General features: G+C 36.4%; 1 protein-coding gene across 1 annotated transcript in view; it reads right to left on the bottom strand.

Moving 5' to 3' along the window:
• Positions 1 to 153: 153 nt before the first annotated feature.
• The window catches only part of DENND4A (DENN domain containing 4A), a 132,051-nt gene continuing 114,969 nt past the window's right edge, over positions 154 to 17,235 (bottom strand). The window contains exons 28-33 of the mRNA XM_053888937.1: positions 15,725 to 15,923; positions 15,220 to 15,474; positions 14,178 to 14,295; positions 13,408 to 13,570; positions 13,181 to 13,245; positions 154 to 2,733 (exon numbers count right to left, since the gene is read on the bottom strand). Coding sequence (XP_053744912.1) covers positions 2,597 to 2,733; positions 13,181 to 13,245; positions 13,408 to 13,570; positions 14,178 to 14,295; positions 15,220 to 15,474; positions 15,725 to 15,923 — 937 coding nt within the window. The 3' untranslated portion in view covers positions 154 to 2,596. The remainder of the gene's footprint in view (positions 2,734 to 13,180; positions 13,246 to 13,407; positions 13,571 to 14,177; positions 14,296 to 15,219; positions 15,475 to 15,724; positions 15,924 to 17,235) is intronic.

Raw genomic sequence — 17,235 nt, 5'->3', positions numbered from 1 at the left:
AAAAAAAAAATCAGGGGGAGAAAAGACAAAAATCAGAATATGAACAGGCTGCATAATTCCCCATCTGACAGTAGGAAGAAAAAGCGGAATACTGAAATAAGATACAAAATACAAATGTATGACATTAACACTGTGAGACGAAGTAGGAACAAGTTATACCAGGACACAGCAGGGTTTATTTTCAACTATTAAACATATAAACAAAACTAAGAGTAAGAAAACAAGAGACAGATAATGTAGCAAAAGTGTATTTCTCTCCAACAAGATTGGTTGGCCATGATTCTTCAAAATGTATCTTCAACAGAGAGAAAATTGAAGAGAAGGTTGTATAGAGTTATTTTAAAGGATGATCTAGATTTTAATTTTCTTTTGAGCAGGGTTTACTACTTTCTACTCATGTTTTTGGTTTTATTTTTAAAGACTAAATTTGCACAAATAATATTCCCTGGGAATTAAAAGTAGAGGAAATAAAACCCAATGAAAAACAGAACAAAAACTCTGTGTGTATGGGAGGAGATAAAAACTATACTCACCTTTCCCCATATGAGTTTGAACCATAATGAATGGGCTTTACCTCATTTTTTTTCTGGTTAGGTACTTGAAATCAATAAACTATAATTCTTACATATAGTTTGTGTCAAAGACAAGTTAAACAACAGTGAAAGCTGTTCTTATAAGGGAAACAAAACCCCAGGACACAAAAACAGAATAGAACCCCAGAACCCTATTTGGAGGGATATTTGCTGCCAATGCCAAAAGACTCACCTATCAAATGTTTCTCTCATTTGACAATTATCAAGCGATGTAGGGAACAAAAGACTCCTTTAGGATGTGAAACTCGGATATGAAGAGTGAAGGAGACTGGAGTTGTATTTACAAAGGAAAGGCATATAAATGTGCATAGCACCAGGTTTTTCAAGTAAGCAAGGTCAGTCCCAAACTAATTCGAACTAAAATTTCACATTTTTTAAACTCTCCCCATGACTTCCCAGGGTAGAAAGCTGTGAAATGTTTCAGCTTGATGCTATTCACTAATGGTGTGAACTCACAAGGTAGTTTTTGCGCAGCTAAACTGATTCTAAGTCTCAGATATCCCCAGGACAAGTGTCCTGGGCTCTACTGGCTTACACACCAGATTTGGAACCATCCACATTTTTCTTCTATGAAACTGTCTAGAGAATTCTTTCCTTCATGACAATGTGTGCAACCACGCACACACACATACTGGAAATCTATAAATAACTCTAATAGCCAAAGAATACTTTTTATCAGAAATTACCAAAGAAAGTGATATTTGAAATAATGGGACTAAAAATACTTTTTAAGAGTCTTTCTAATACCCATGGTGTTTAAACGTTCAATTTATTGTCTGATTTCTGGGTATTTCTGGATTTTAGATTCCATAAACTTCAGATTCTGAAGGCTTATTGAAAAAGCCAAGTTCCTCAATATGGGAAATTCTATCTGGCTGTACTTTTAGAGAGTTATTATTTTTCTATTTTTGAAAAAATATCTTGTTTATTTATATATATATATATATAATATGAACAGAATACTCCAATAGGTCATATTCCAGATAAATATGATACAATCTGCATCATATGCCACATTTTAGATATTAAAATAAGGGTAAAATCTGGAATAAGTTGTCTGACATATTTTCCAACACAAGTGTTCGTATAGAATATTAAAATCTAAATTGATTTTTGGCTTTGTAAGCTATCCCTGTGTACTGTCTGTATCTGTTAGCAATAGAGAACATTTTCATTCATGGTATACTGAACCTGATTTTGCAGAAGCAGACTTGGAACCTCCCCGGCTCTCCTTCGACAAGGCTCAATGAGTCAGTCTGGGCAGTGCGCACCCTGGCTTTCATCCACTCACTGCAGTCAGGCTTAGCGGTACTAACATGCAATCCTAGCACAACACTGACACTAGCGCTGACAGTTTTGAATCATTCTCCCAAGTAATAAAATATATATATATATATATATAGATAGATAGATAGATATAGATAGCTATACATATAGAGATCTGCAGCTGTACTAATTACTTCAAATAGCAGCAGACAAGGAAAATAAGCACTTAATTGCTTGCTTCGTAAGTTTCAGTTCATTTTGTTTGCTATATTAAGTTTAAAAATTAAAAAAATATCAACTTACTATAAACAATTTAAAATATGTATAATACAACTTCATGGTCAAAACATTTGAATAGTCTATGAAAACAGGAAATACTTCGAGTTCCATTCATGATTTTTTCAACATGTTTCTTCCAAGAGAAACCACAAAACAGGTGTCTTATTTTGAGAAGTAATTTTGTCTAGGGATTTCCTTGTCACAAAAATACTTAATTACTGGTTACAGGAGAAGTAAAGAAAAAAAAAAAAAAACAAAGAGATGAGAAACAAAATGGCTCTCTCTTCACTTGTCACTCTTCTCTTCTTAGAACATTCTGTACATGAACTATCTGGGCTTTCTGAACCATTTACAAATGCATTTTCAAAAATTGAAGAGAAAGAGTTTAGAATCTCCAAATATTATTTTATACACTGACTATACAATACATATTGAAAGTATACACGCACGTGCATATCTTAAAGATAAGGTTCTCCAAAGGTTTTTCGACATTCCATCACCCCTGTACTTGGTGGTCGATCACAGTTGTGTGTACTCTTGACTTGACTAGGTGTGAGGCGATCGTATGCCATCTTGTATTCTTTATCAAATGCATCTGTAAAAATTCATAAAGAAATGAGGGCATTTAGCAATTTATACTCGATATTAACAACAATCAAGATTTTAAAATATCACAGAACTAAAAAATTAGAGGCCAAGAAGGCATCTCTAGGTCATTTCTGCCAACTAAAGAAATACAGAATTTCAGAGCTCAAACAAGGACCTCAAAGCTCTCAGCATTTTAGAGCTAGATCACACAGACCAACGAATTTTAAAGTTTTAAGATGGCTTCCTTTTAAAATTCTTTTTCTCAAATTTAAAGATTGTGGTAAAATACATACATAAGTTACTATCTTAACCATCTTGTAGGTCAGTGGTATTATGTACATTCATAACGTGCAGCCATCACCACCATCCACCTCAACTCTCTTCACTCTTGTGAAACTGAAACCCTATACCCATTAAACATTAATTCCGTTGCCCCCTGCCCCAACTGCTGTCAACTATCGTTCTACTTCTGTCTGTATGATTTTTGACTACTCTAGTAAGTGACTCATAAGAGGAATTGTACAGTATTTGTCTTTTTGTGATTGGCGTATTTCATGTACATAATGTCCTCGAGGTTCATCCATGTTATAGTATGTGCCAGAATTAACTTCTTTTTTAAGGAGGAATAATATTCCATTGTACGTATAGACCACATTTTGCTTACTCATTCATCCTTCAATGGACACATGGGTTGTTTCTACACTTTAGCTATTATGAATAATGCTGCTATGAACATGGATGTAAAAATCTCTCTTGCAGACCCTGCTTTTAAGTCCATTTTTAATTTTTTGAAGGGACTGCCATACTGTTTTCCACAGCAGCTGTACCATTTTACATTCCCAGTAATAATGTATAAAAGTTCCAATTTTCTATATCTTCACCAACATTTGTTATTTTTGGTTTTTGTTTTTGTTGGGGGGGGGGGGGGGACAGTAGCCAGCCTAATGGTGTGAGGTGGAATCTCACTATAGATTTGATTTGTATTTCCCTAGTAATTAATGATGTTGAGCATCTTTTCTTGTGCTTATTGGCCACCTATATGTCTTCTTTGGAGAAATGTCTATTCAAGTCCTTGCCCATTTTTAATTGGCTTTTTGTTGTCGTTGTGTTTTAGAAATTTTTCAAATCTATTCTGGATATTATTTTCTTCCATTCTATGGGTTGCCTTTTTACATTCCTGATACCTTTTAATGCACAAAATTTTAAATTTTCATGAATTCCAATTTTTGTATTTTTTCTTGTGTTGCTTGGGCCTCTGGTGTAATATCCAAGAAATCACTGCCAAATCTAATGTCATCAATGATTTTGCCCTGTTTTCTCCTAGGAGTTTTATAGTTTCAGATCTCACATTAGGTCTTTAATCCATCTTGAGTTAATTTGTTTTTTTTCTTTAATTTTTTTTTTTTTTATAATTTACATCCAAATTAGTGTATAGTGCAACAATGATTTCAGGAGTAGATTCCTTAGTGCCCCTTACCCATTTAGCCCATCCCCCTTCCCACAACCCCTCCAGTAACCCTCAGTTTGTTCTCCATATATATGAGCCTCTTATGTTTTGTCCCCCTCCCTGTTTTTTTACTATTTTTGTTTCCCTTCCTTTATGTTCATCTGTTTTGTCTCTTGAAGTCCTCATGACTTCACTCAGAAGTCATATGATATTTGTCTTTCTCTAATTTCACTTAGCATAATACCCTCTAGTTCCATCCACATAGTTGCAAATGGCAAGATTTCATTCTTTTTGATTGCCGAATAATACTCTGTTGTATATATATACCACATCTTCTTTATCCATTCATCCATTGATGGACATTTGGGCTCTTTCCATACTTTGGCTATTGTCGATAGTGCTGCTATAAACATGGGGGTGCATGTGTCCCTTCAAAACAGCACACCTGTATCCCGTGGATAAATGCCTAGTAGTGCAATTGCTGGGTTGTAGGGTAGTTCTATTTTTATTTTTTTGAGGAACCTCCATACTGTTTTCCAGAGTGGCTGTACCAGCTTGCATTCCCTTTGAGTTAATTTGTTTTACAAGGGGTTCCAACTTCATTCTTTTGCATATGGATATCCAGTTTTGCCAGCATCATTTGTCGAAATGACTGTCCTTTCCCCAATGGTGTTCTTGGCCCCATTGTCAAAAATCATTTGACCATATATATGAGGGCTTATTTCTGGGCTCTCTATTCAATTCCATTGGTCTACATGTCTGTCTTTATGCCAGTACCACACCGTTTAGATTACAGTAGCTTTGTAGTAAGTTTTGAAATCAATAAGTGTGAGTCATCCAGGTCTATTCTAAGATTTTGGTTACTTGAGGTCCCTCTGAGATTCCATATAAATTCGAGGATATGTTTTTCTATTTTTGCAAAAAAAAAAATCATTACGATTTTGATAGGGATTGCACGTTAATCTATAGGTTGCTTTGGATAGTACTGATATCTTAAAAATTTTAGTCTTCTAAGTATATGAAAATGGGATGTATTTTCATTTATTTATGTCTAATTTCTTTCAACAACGTTTTGCAGTTTTCATTGTACAAGTCTTTCACCTCCTTGGTTGAACAAATTCCTAATTATTTTATTCTTTTTGATGCTACTGTACATGGAATTGCTCTCAATTTTTGGATGATGCATTGCTAGTTACAGAAATATGACTGAGTTTTGTATCTTATCTTTTATCCTGCAACCTTGCTGAAAGCATTTATTAACTCAAACAATCTAGGTGGTTTTGTTTTGTTTTGCTTTTGGTGTGGAATATCTAGGATTTTCTATATATATGATCATGTCATCTATGAATAGAGATAGCTTAACTTCTTCCTTTCCAATTTGGATGCCTTTTACTTCTTTTTCTTTCCTGGCTGCTTTGGCTAGAACTTCTAATACAATGTTGTCTTGTTCCTGATCTTAAGGGAAAATCTTTCCGTTTTTCACCATTGAGTATGGTGTTAATTTGGGGTTTTTCATAAATGTCCTTTATCAAGTTGAGGACATTCCCTTCTATTCCTAGTTTGCTGATTTTGCCAAATGCTTTTTCTGCATCTACTGAGACATGTGTCTTTTTTTAAAAATAATTTTATTTATCTCTATAACCAACATGGGGCTTGAACTCACAACCCCCAAATCAAGAGCTGCATGTTCTACCAACTGAGCCAGCCAAATGCCCCAGAGAATTTGTGTCTTTTATTCCAATAATATGGTATATCACATTGATTGAGTTTTGTGTATTGAACCAACACTGCATTCCTGGGATAAATCCCAGTTGGTCATGGAACAAAATCCTTTCTAAATGTTGCTGGATTTCATTTGCCAGTATTTTGTTGAGGATTTTTGCACCTATATTAATAAGGGATATTGCTCTGTAGTTTTCTTTTCTTGTGATGTCTTTGTCTTATAATATTAGCTTCACAGAATGAGTTAGGAAGTGCTCCTTTTTCTTCTACTTTTGTAAGAGTATGTGAAGGATTAATGTCTTAGTTCAGGCTGCTATAACAGGATACCATAGACTAGGTGGCTTAAATGATGAACATTTATTTCTCACAGTTCTGGAGGCTGGGAAGTCTAAGATCAAGGCAACAGCAGATCTGGCGTCTTGTTAGAGCGCTCTTCCTGGTTTGCGAACAGCTGTCTTCTCCCTGTATCCTTCCATGACTGAGAGGGATAGCTCTCTTCTTAAGGATATTACCCCATTGTGGGGGCTCCAACCAGATGATGTTATTACTTCCCTAGGGCCCTACTTCCAAATACCATCACGTTAAGGCTTTAACATAGGAGTAGGGGCAGGGCATCAATATGCAGTCCATCACAATTGGTGTTAATCCTTCTTTAAACATTTGATAGAATTCACCATCTGGTCCTGGGTTTTTCTTTCTGGGAAGCTTTTTGATTATTAATTCAATCTATTTACTTATTACAGCTCTAGTAAGGGTTTCTATTCTAGAGTCAGTTTTGCAGTTTACGTCTTTGTAGGAATTTGCCTATCTGGGTTACTGAGTTTGTAGGCATATAGTTATTTTATTTATTTATTTATTTATTTATTTATTTATTTATTTATTTATTTAATATATGAAATTTACTGTCAAATTGGTTTCCATACAACACCCAGTGCTCATCCCAAAAGGTGCCCTCCTCAATACCCATCACCCATCCTACCCTCCCTCCCACCCCCCATCAACCCTCAGTTTGTTCTCAGTTTTTAAGAGTCTCTTATGCTTTGGCTCTCTCCCACTCTAACCTTTTTTTTTTTTTTTCCTTCCCCTCCCCCATGGGTTTCTGTTATGTTTCTCAGGATCCACATAAGAGTGAAACCATATGGTATCTGTCTTTCTCTGTACGGCTTATTTCACTTAGCATCACACTCTCCAGTTCCATCCACGTTGCTACAAAAGGCCATATTTCATTTTTTCTCATTGCCACGTAGTATTCCATTGTGTATATAAACCACAATTTCTTTATCCATTCATCAGTTGATGGACATTTAGGGTCTTTCCATAATTTGGCTATTGTTGAGAGTGCTGCTATAAACATTGGGCTACAAGTGCCCCTATGCATCAGTACTCCTGTATCCCTTGGATAAATTCGTAGCAGTGCTATTGCTGGGTCATAGGGTAGGTCTATTTTTAAGTTTCTGAGGAACCTCCACACTGCTTTCCAGAGCGGCTGCACCAATTTGCATTCCCACCAACAGTGCAAGAGGGTTCCCGTTTCTCCACATCCTCTCCAGCATCTATAGTCTCCTGATTTGTTCATTTTGGCCACTCTGACTGGCGTGAGGTGATATCTGAGTGTGGTTTTGATTTGTATTTCCCTGATAAGGAGTGACGTTGAACATCTTTTCATGTGCCTGTTGGCCATCCGGATGCCTTCTTTAGAGAAGTGTCTATTCATGTTTTCTGCCCATTTCTTCACTGGGTTATTTGTTTTTTGGGTGTGGAGTTTGGTGAGCTCTTTATAGATTTTGGATACTAGCCCTTTGTCCGATATGTCATTTGCAAATATCTTTTCCCATTCCGTTAGTTGCCTTTTAGTTTTGTTGGTTGTTTCCTTTGCTGTGCAGAAGCTTTTTATCTTCATAAGGTCCCAGTAATTCACTTTTGCTTTTAATTCCCTTGCCTTTGGGGATGTGCCGAGTAAGAGATTGCTACGGCTGAGGTCAGAGAGGTCTTTTCCTGCTTTCTCCTCTAAGGTTTTGATGGTTTCCTGTCTCACACTCAGGTCCTTTATCCATTTTGAGTTTATTTTTGTGAATGGTGTGAGAAAGTGGTCTAGTTTCAACCTTCTGCATGTTGCTGTCCAGTCCTCCCAGCACCATTTGTTAAAGAGACTGTCTTTTTTCCATTGGATGTTCTTTCCTGCTTTGTCAAAGATGAGTTGGCCATACGTTTGTGGGTCTAGTTCTGGGGTTTCTATTCTATTCCATTGGTCTATGTGTCTGTTTTTATGCCAATACCATGCTGTCTTGATGATGACAGCTTTGTAGTAGAGGCTAAAGTCTGGGATTGTGATGCCTCCTGCTTTGGTCTTCTTCTTCAAAATTACTTTGGCTATTCGGGGCCTTCTGTGGTTCCATATGAATTTTAGGATTGCTTGTTCTAGTTTCGAGAAGAATGCTGGTGCAATTTTGATTGGGATTGCATTGAATGTGTAGATAGCTTTGGGTAGTATTGACATTTTGACAATATTTATTCTTCCAATCCATGAGCAGGGAATGTCTTTCCATTTCTTTATATCTTCTTCAATTACCTTCATAAGCTTTCTATAGTTTTCAGCATACATATCTTTTACATCTTTGGTTAGATTTATTCCTAGGTATTTTATGCTTCTTGGTGCAATTGTGAATGGGATCAGTTTCTTTATTTGTCTTTCTGTTGCTTCATTGTTAGTGTATAAGAATGCAACTGATTTCTGTACATTGATTTTGTATCCTGCAACTTTGCTGAATTCATGTATCAGTTCTAGCAGACTTTTGGTGGAGTCTATCGGATTTTCCATGTATAAAATCATGTCATCTGCAAAAAGCGAAAGCTTGACTTCATCTTTGCCAATTTTGATAGGCATATAGTTATTAATTGTACTTCCTTATCATTCTTTTTATTTCTGGAAGGGCGGTAGGAATATCTCCTCTTTCATTCCTCATTTCATTAATTTGAGTCCTCTCTTTTTCTCTTAGTCTAACCAAATTTCAATTTTATTGCTCTTTTCAAAGAACCAACTTTGATTTTGATGAGTTTCTTGATTTTAAAAATTGTTTTCCCCTATATTTTCTATTTTTTCTCTATTTTATTGATTTCTGCTGTAATATTTATTATTTCCTCTCTTCTGCTTGCTTTGGGTTTAATTTGCTCTTCTTTTTCTATTTCTTAAAAAAATTTTTGTTTAATGTTTTATTTATTTTTGAGACAGAGAGAGACAGAGCATGAGCAGGGGAGGGGCAGAGAGAGAGGGAGCCACAGAATTCGAAGCAGTCTCCAGGCTCTGAGCTGTCAGCACAGAGCCTGACGCAGGGCTTGAACTCACAAACCATGAGATCATGACCTGAGCCGAAGTCAGAGGTTTAACTGACTGAGCTACCCAGGTGCCCCAAAGTAAACGGTTTTTTCTTTTTTTTAATTTTTTTAATGTTTACTCATTTTTCAAGAGACAGAGAGAGACAGAGCATGAGCATGGAAGGGGCAGAGAGAGAGGTAGACACAGAATCCGAAGCAGGATCCAGGCTCTGAGCTGTCAGCACAGAGCCCAACGCAGGACTTGAACCCACAAACTATGAGATCATGACCTGAGCCGAAGTTGGACGCTTAATCAACTGAGCCACCCAGACGCCCCTTTCCATTTCTTAAGGTAGAAGGTTATGTAGGTATTTACATAGAAGTTCCTACCTTATTAAATTTCCAGTTGAGCATCAGAATCACTTGTCAAATTTCTTATTTTTAATGATTTCCAATGTTTCACAACCATCATAGTTAAAAAGCAAATATTCACAACATTCTGCTCAAAGCTCCCTAGATGCAATTTGAATCCATTCATTCTTTTCCTCTTTCTAATGGAAAGTGCAGCTCAACACATTCATACATTTGTTTACAAACAAAATTACAGGTTAAATACAGTTGTACTTCTGTTAGTCTTTTCCACCAAATAGTCCTTACTTCTAAGTTTTACTATTATTATTAGAACTTGTCCAAAATTTCCCACCTTTATTTCAACTAGGAAAATCAATGACTTAATGTGACTTTCGAGTACAACGTTCCCTGGTTATATTTCTTTGCATCATACTTTTTTTTTCCCAAGCAAAGATACCAAACACTGATCTCTACCGGGCTCAGATTTATAGCTAAACATTTTTTTTTTATAGCTAAATTTTTTGTTGTTGTTATACAGCTAAAATTTTTAAAAGCCATTTTAGTGTAAGGCCAATTGTCCAATTCCTAGCTTTTAAATCTTTCTTTCTTTTTTAGATTTATTTTCTTTCTAATCAAACCAGTCTCTCTGTATTTTTTAAAAGTTTATTTATTATTTTTTAGTAGTCTCTACACCCAATGTGGGGGCTTGAACTCATGACCCCCAAGATCAGCCAGGTGCCCCTCTTTGTCCTTTAAACATTGGTTTTGTTTAAAATAACACACTTGTATAAGTTTCACTTGTACTATTTCATTAGCTTCTTAATTGCCCCTTTCACTATCTACTGGGTCCCCACACAATTTGTTCTCCATAGACTACAGATCCTGGTAAACCATATATTTGATTATGTCTCTCTCCTGCTTAAAAATCCCCCAGATGTTTCCCACTGCCCTTAGAATTCAGTCCAAGATAGTTGGGAGACCCTACAGACACCACACAATCTAGTTCCTGCCTGCTTTTCCAAACTCATTTCACCCCACACTCTACCCTTTCTCTGTGATCCCTCTCTTCCCTGGCCTTTCCATTACTCAAAAATGCCAGACCTTTCACCTCAGGGTCTTCCTACAAACTTTAAAGTTTGTTTGTTTTCTCCCCCATTGATACTCTGGCTACATTGTCAACTTAGTGTCATTTCCTCAGAAGCCTTCCTTATTTTCAAACTTGTCATTCTCCACACTCCTTCCTGGTCACAATGCACTTTTGGTACCTTCTCCCCATAGTCCAATCTACATCTCTGCAGAAGCCTCCAATAAATTAATTCTTCAACATCCAGATTCTCCATCCATCAGTCCATCCTAATACCAATTACTTATTCATTTATATTTGTTTCACACTTGCTTTTCTTTCCCATTATTGCTCTAGTCTCCAATCCTTCCCCTTGGGTTCTAAAATTTCCTTGGGCATCAACTCTGGTCTACACAGAAAGTGATAGTTTTTTGAGGGACACCCAACATATATAGACAGTGAAGAGCTTTGCCCCCAGTGAGGGCATAAAAGAGAGGCCATAGAACCCAGATGCTTCCAGAAACCTTCAAACAACTGGCAAAGGAAGCTGATATCAGGTCTGTAATCCTACAGAGAGTCAGAGGAAAAGAGCTATTGAATTCATGAAATGGTAAATTCCTTTAAGGTACCAGTAAACCCATATAATAATCTCCAAGCAGATCTAGAGGACGATTAAAATTGTCTATTTTTAAATTTCGCTCTGGTTGGGGGAGGGGTGCTGGTAATATACAAAGATAAGGAACTTGAACACCATCACTGCAGGGGTCAGGCAATGCTGGTCTTAGCTAGAACAAAGTAAATGACAGATTGCTGAGATAAAGAAAAGCCTTTTACGCTTTCCCTCTCTCAGCATTATTTTAGGGGATCAGGAAATTGACTTTAAACTTTAAATAAATTTGGCTTTTCTGAAGAGTGTGCTAAATAAAGGTTAATCCTTTTAGATAATGAGTACAAAAAAAAAAAATTTAACCTCAACGTATAATTCCATTCTGTAAAATGCTCACCATCTCACGCATACACATCATGGCTTCTGGATTCAACAACTTCTCTCCTGGCATCAAAGCAGACAATTCCCAATGATATGAGTCACCTTTGGTGAGATGGCACGTGATAACCTCTTGAGCGACCCAGTTAGGGATGGCTGCTCTAAGCCCTCTACTTCACTCACTAATTCCTGCTCTTTCCCATCCTTTAGTGAACTTGTTGGGAAGCCAGCACCACAGGGAGTACTCTTGTTCTCTATTCATGATCCCTAAGGTCTGGCTGAGTAGCCTGTAATAGGGCCTAACCTTACTATACATATGATATACATATGTATGATATATGTATGAATGATATATGTATGTATATGACTCTGATGAGACTAATAAATATCTGTGGCAAACGTCATGGGCACTCTAAAAGTCAACTGAAGTGTTGACTAGCACTAAATAACTAGATATATTTTGTTAAGATAGTATACAATCACCTAAAAGGTATGGCCTGTTGCATACTCTCTCATTAACTGGGAGTGGGTTTAATTAAGTAGGGCACCCAAGTTAGATACCACTTAAGTCAGGTGAATTATATGTATCATTATCATTTTCATCAACTTATTCATATTAGAATTTCCCAGACAAAACGCCAAAACTCTCTTGAGTCTCTCGATGCCTGACAGCTACCTCTTTCTTCTTTTTGTCTGTCGGGGGCTATTTCTGCCCTTTCCTGAGACTTAGAAACCAAAAGGAAGTCAAGCACAGTAACTGGGAGAAGGAGAGGATCAGTTAAAAAAGTTTAGGACCTCCTGACATATATATTTAGCTACCTTATATCCCTTCCGAAACAAGCTTAATGTAATTTTTGATATGACCCAACTGTGAAAAGCATGGATGGGCATTTAGAACTGCTTGATTCAAGGGGCGCCTGGGTGGCTCAGTTGGTTAAGCGTCTGAATTCGGCTCAGGTCATGATCTCGCATTTTGTTAGTTCTAGTCCCAAATCAGGATGTGTGCTAACAGCTCAGAGCCTGGAGCCTGCTTCAGATTCTGTGTCTCCCTCTCTCTTTCTCTGTCCCTCCCCTACTTGCACTCTGTCTCTCTCTCAAAAATAAGTAAATATTAAAAAAAAAAAAAAAAGAACTTTATAAAATTGCTTGGTTCAAATAGGGCTCTGTTATTTATTGTGAAACCCAAGTTCAAGTTACTTAACCTCTTGGATCCTCAGATGCCTCACTAATAACACAGAAACGATAACAGTACCTATCTCATATGGCTTTGGGGAGAATTATCAGGATAATACATGGGAAGTACTTCCTACAGTGTAAGGCACATAGTAAGCCTTCAAAAAATGTTAGCTTTTATCATTTAACATTACTATCACTAACGTGACCAAACTATCAAAGTATCTATTTATTACATTAAAATTTAAAAAATCAAAGAAAGAATTCTTCTAATATTAATATATATTATATACTATTAGTATAATTTAATATAAAAATAATAAAGACTATCAATATAAAAATAATTTGAAAACAGTATCATGATCTATAAATATTACATGTTAGATATTATGCTGAATTACCTATATCAATGTTTTCTCTTCCCAGTGCCACAAGAGAGAGAAATAGTATTTCTCTATATAAACTCCTAGGGGGGGAAAAGGAGTGGAGAAGATATTATTACTCATTGGTCTCTATATTCTGTACAAAATATTTATGCTAATTTAAGCGTGAAATAATCAAACAAATTACTAAGCCAGTAACAGGAATCTGCTTGGAGGAACAATACATTCATTTAAGACAGACTTACCTCTGTCTTTTAAAATGAGGGCATTTATTCAGGGTCTCTAAAATCTGACTCATTGGTCCATAGACATCATTCATTTTAATGCTTTTTACCATATTTTTCAATAGTTCCTGGTTAAATGAATTATCACCTTTTTGCAATAAATGGACCATTGGATACTTTTGGGCTACAAAAGAACAAAAGAGCAAATGAAGGAAAACGTGTATAAAGGACAACATAATTAAGCAGCAACTGACAGTTAATCAAGAAGTTACAAAGCCCCCAAAACAAATTAAGGGCAATAGATAAAGGAACAGAAATCTAAGAATGAAGAAAGAAAAGAAAAGGGAAACAAAATAAGACACATAATGATAAAAATAGGCCTAAAGCTTTCTGTGGCCTCAGACAAAAACTAAAAGGGCTGTTTTCCTTAATACAGCCCCTGGAGGAAATTCTAAGTCAGCAGCTTGGGATGGAAACAAATGTGTAAAAAGAAGCAGCTGGGACAAGCAATGTGCTAAAAGCAAACTCCACAAAACATAACCCCTTCAGCACATACAAAGCACCACTCAAGAAACAAAACCAAAAAAACAAAAAAACCCTTGACCTCCACGGAAGGTAGCACTAAAAACATCAAACTTAACACTCACTCTCAAATAAAAGAGTACGATTTTGACCTGTAAGACAAAAAGTAGTATAGTAAAATAAACGTTATTATGCATTAGTTTAGGCTTGTAAAACAAGTAGAGATCACTCTCATATGAACAAAGTCAGCATTCTGTGACAGTACTTACTGTGGGCATTCCAGAGGATGTACAAGGGCTGTCCCGGATCCTGATGTAATTTCATATTGTCCCATAACATCTGTATTAAAACATATTTACTATCTTCAGACATACAGTGGCGAGGAATCTGTGTTGAAGAACCAACAAATATTCATTAATGATCCTTACAAATACTTTTTAGGACAAATGTGTGCAAGAGAGAAAAGAGAACAGAAAATGATTGGTTTTGTCTCTACTGAAGGAAGATCAGCCAAGAAGCTAATGATCTCTAAAGTAACAGATTTAACTAAGGACTGAGATCAGTAAGAAAGGGTGCCATGAAGGTCTAATCCTGACCAGCTTATGATTGAGGGGTCCACAGAAAAAGGAATCCAGGAGCCTCATGATACATCAGTCCACGACCCTACCCTAGATAACTCACTGAGATAACCTCTTGGTCATTCCTTCATCATGTACTGAAAATCCAAAGCACATGCACCATCACAGACATGAATACAAGTAGGCAGAAAAAGTTCCTGAATGTAGAAACTTGGCGATTTAGTGGTGGTGACACATATGAAGAAGTAAAACACTTTTATAGGACAATATATCAAAAATACAAGTAAACATACAACAACCTATCTAAATGTTAAGCAAAAACTCAGACTAAAGGACTGAAAAGAATGGTAGCACTCGGCTGAAAAAGGAATTACAGACATCCTCCTAAAAACGTGTAAGGCTCGTTTTTGAAGGAGGTAGGAGACATGACTGGGGCCAACTCACAGACTCTTCTCATAAAAGCCATTTACAGTTTCTTCTTGAGGCTATGATGAAAACACAGCCCATTTTGTGTAAATTTTACAAGGAGTCTAAAAACATGATCTTGTCTTACTGCTAGGCTGTGAGAAGAAACATTATCTGTAAATATGACTAAGACATTTTATTGATCTAATGATTCCGATAATTATTTAAAATATTTAGCATAAAAATACTTTTTTGGTCATTAGGAATATGCAAATATTCCAATGGTGATGATAGCATTGCCTTTTAGATTGAATTTTCATTTTCATACCTTTGAATACTTGTTACAGTGCTCAGAAGAAAGAATCAATCCAGGTAAATTACTGGGTAAGTCAAGACGTCTAAAATACCACACCAGGTTCCAAAACACAATTGGATGATGGTCCACAAAGTCTGCCACTGTTATGGCATGATCACCTTCATTTTCCAATAAGCTTTCGAGTTCCTTCCATACCACTAAAGGACTAAGATAGGGAACAGTGATAGGATCTGGACTTGGGAGATGCCACTCTAATCCTAAAGAATCCTGTTGAATAAATTAAAAAAAACATAAATGGAAAATACAAGATTGGTGATACTAAATCAATTAAAAACCAAAACAGAATTCCTGTCAATAATTTCCATATAAATGGAAATATACTATAATTGTATCATGAGACTAGAAACTCTTCTTGAGAATCACAAAATTGAAGCTTGTAAGGCTATTTAGGACAAAGGGAACAAAATCATATGTAAATCATCAATGTCCAAATTTAAAAAGACACCAAAATACATACTGTAGCTCCTTGTAAAGTAGTTGGCAGGCTGCCTGTAGAAATGAGTTTCTGCCCTCCAGGGTCTTCCTTATCCAAGGGGCCATAAGTACTAACACTCCTGGCCATTGGAAATAGTGGACATTTTGACACAGCTGTTTTTGATCTATCAGCAGGGATCTGAATACTTCGGGCACATGTATTTTCCAGCAGTTTAGATTTGCTTCGGCATTGACAAAAGAAAAAAAGCACATCATTCTTTAGATTTACTTTATTTTATCCAGAAAGACCAGCTCTTTAGTATCAGAACTGGATATGCAGCAAAGTTATCAAAGGAAAGATGTTACTTCAGCTGCATCTGGTAAACAGGATATGGATATATATATATATACATATATGTATATATGTATATGTATATACACATACATATATTTTATATATATATATAAAACAGAGATATATATGTATATCATATTTATATATGATATACATATATATATGATATACATGTATATATATGATATACATGTATATCATATATATATCACAGGTTCGAACCCACAAACTGGGAGATCATGACCTGAGCTGAAGTCAGATCTTAACCACCTGAGCCACCCAGGTGCCCCTTTTAAGTAGTCTGATCATGTTAAGTTTCCAGAGAACTTTAAATACTCAAAAGTTATTCACTTATTAAAAACATTTAGTGGACAGCTTTTTAAAAAATATTTATTTATTTATTTACTTATTTTGAGAGAGAGCATGAGAAGGGGAGGGGCAGAGGGAGTGGGAAAGAGATAAAGAATCCCAAGCAGGCTCTGCGCTAAACCTGATGTGGGGCTCAAACTCACAAACCCTGAGATCCCGACCTGAACTGAAGAGTCAGATGCTTAACTAACTAAGCCACCCAGGCGCCCCTAGTGGACAATTCTATCACAGCAGGAGCCACAGCAGGCCCAGAGGATACAAAGCAGAGAAAATGGGCACCTCTTACTTCAGGAGTCACAAGCTAGTCACAAGCTAGTCTCAGTCAGAGAAAGGGCTGTACTTAACCTATGAGAGGAGATGCGCACACAGATTTGTGGGTTTGCTGCCTAAGCACTCAGGATCAAACAGGTCACGCCAGCCTACTAGTACTAAGCAGGCACTTTCTCTTGCACATGCAGTTACCTATATGACTCAACCTGCCCAGCTATATAGATTGAGTATCTGGCACGCCTCCAAAATGGAGTCTATTTCTGCATTTGTTTTCAGTGTAAATTCACTTATATTAGGCTTACTGTATAAGTGTTAGTTTGATTTTACAGTTCCTCTAGCAGCTCCAAATGTTTTCTCAGATTATTAAATATTCCAAAGTAGAAGTAAGTTAGTACTCATTTAATTCCTGAAGAGACAAGGGATAAGAGAAAGATGTTCACTGTAAACTTCAAGTGTTCTACAGAATTTTTACTTTTTTTTAAGAAGGTGCTATGCCCAACATGGGGTGGCTTGAACTCACCACCCTGAGATCAAGAGTCACATGTTCTACTGACTGAGCC

The sequence above is a fragment of the Panthera pardus genome, unplaced genomic scaffold (genome assembly GCF_024362965.1).
Source record: "Panthera pardus isolate Hobbes unplaced genomic scaffold, ASM2436296v1 HiC_scaffold_24, whole genome shotgun sequence".
NCBI lineage: Eukaryota > Metazoa > Chordata > Mammalia > Carnivora > Felidae > Panthera > Panthera pardus.
The sequence above is the reverse complement of the archived record's forward strand: the minus strand, read 5'-3'. Positions and strand labels throughout refer to the sequence as shown.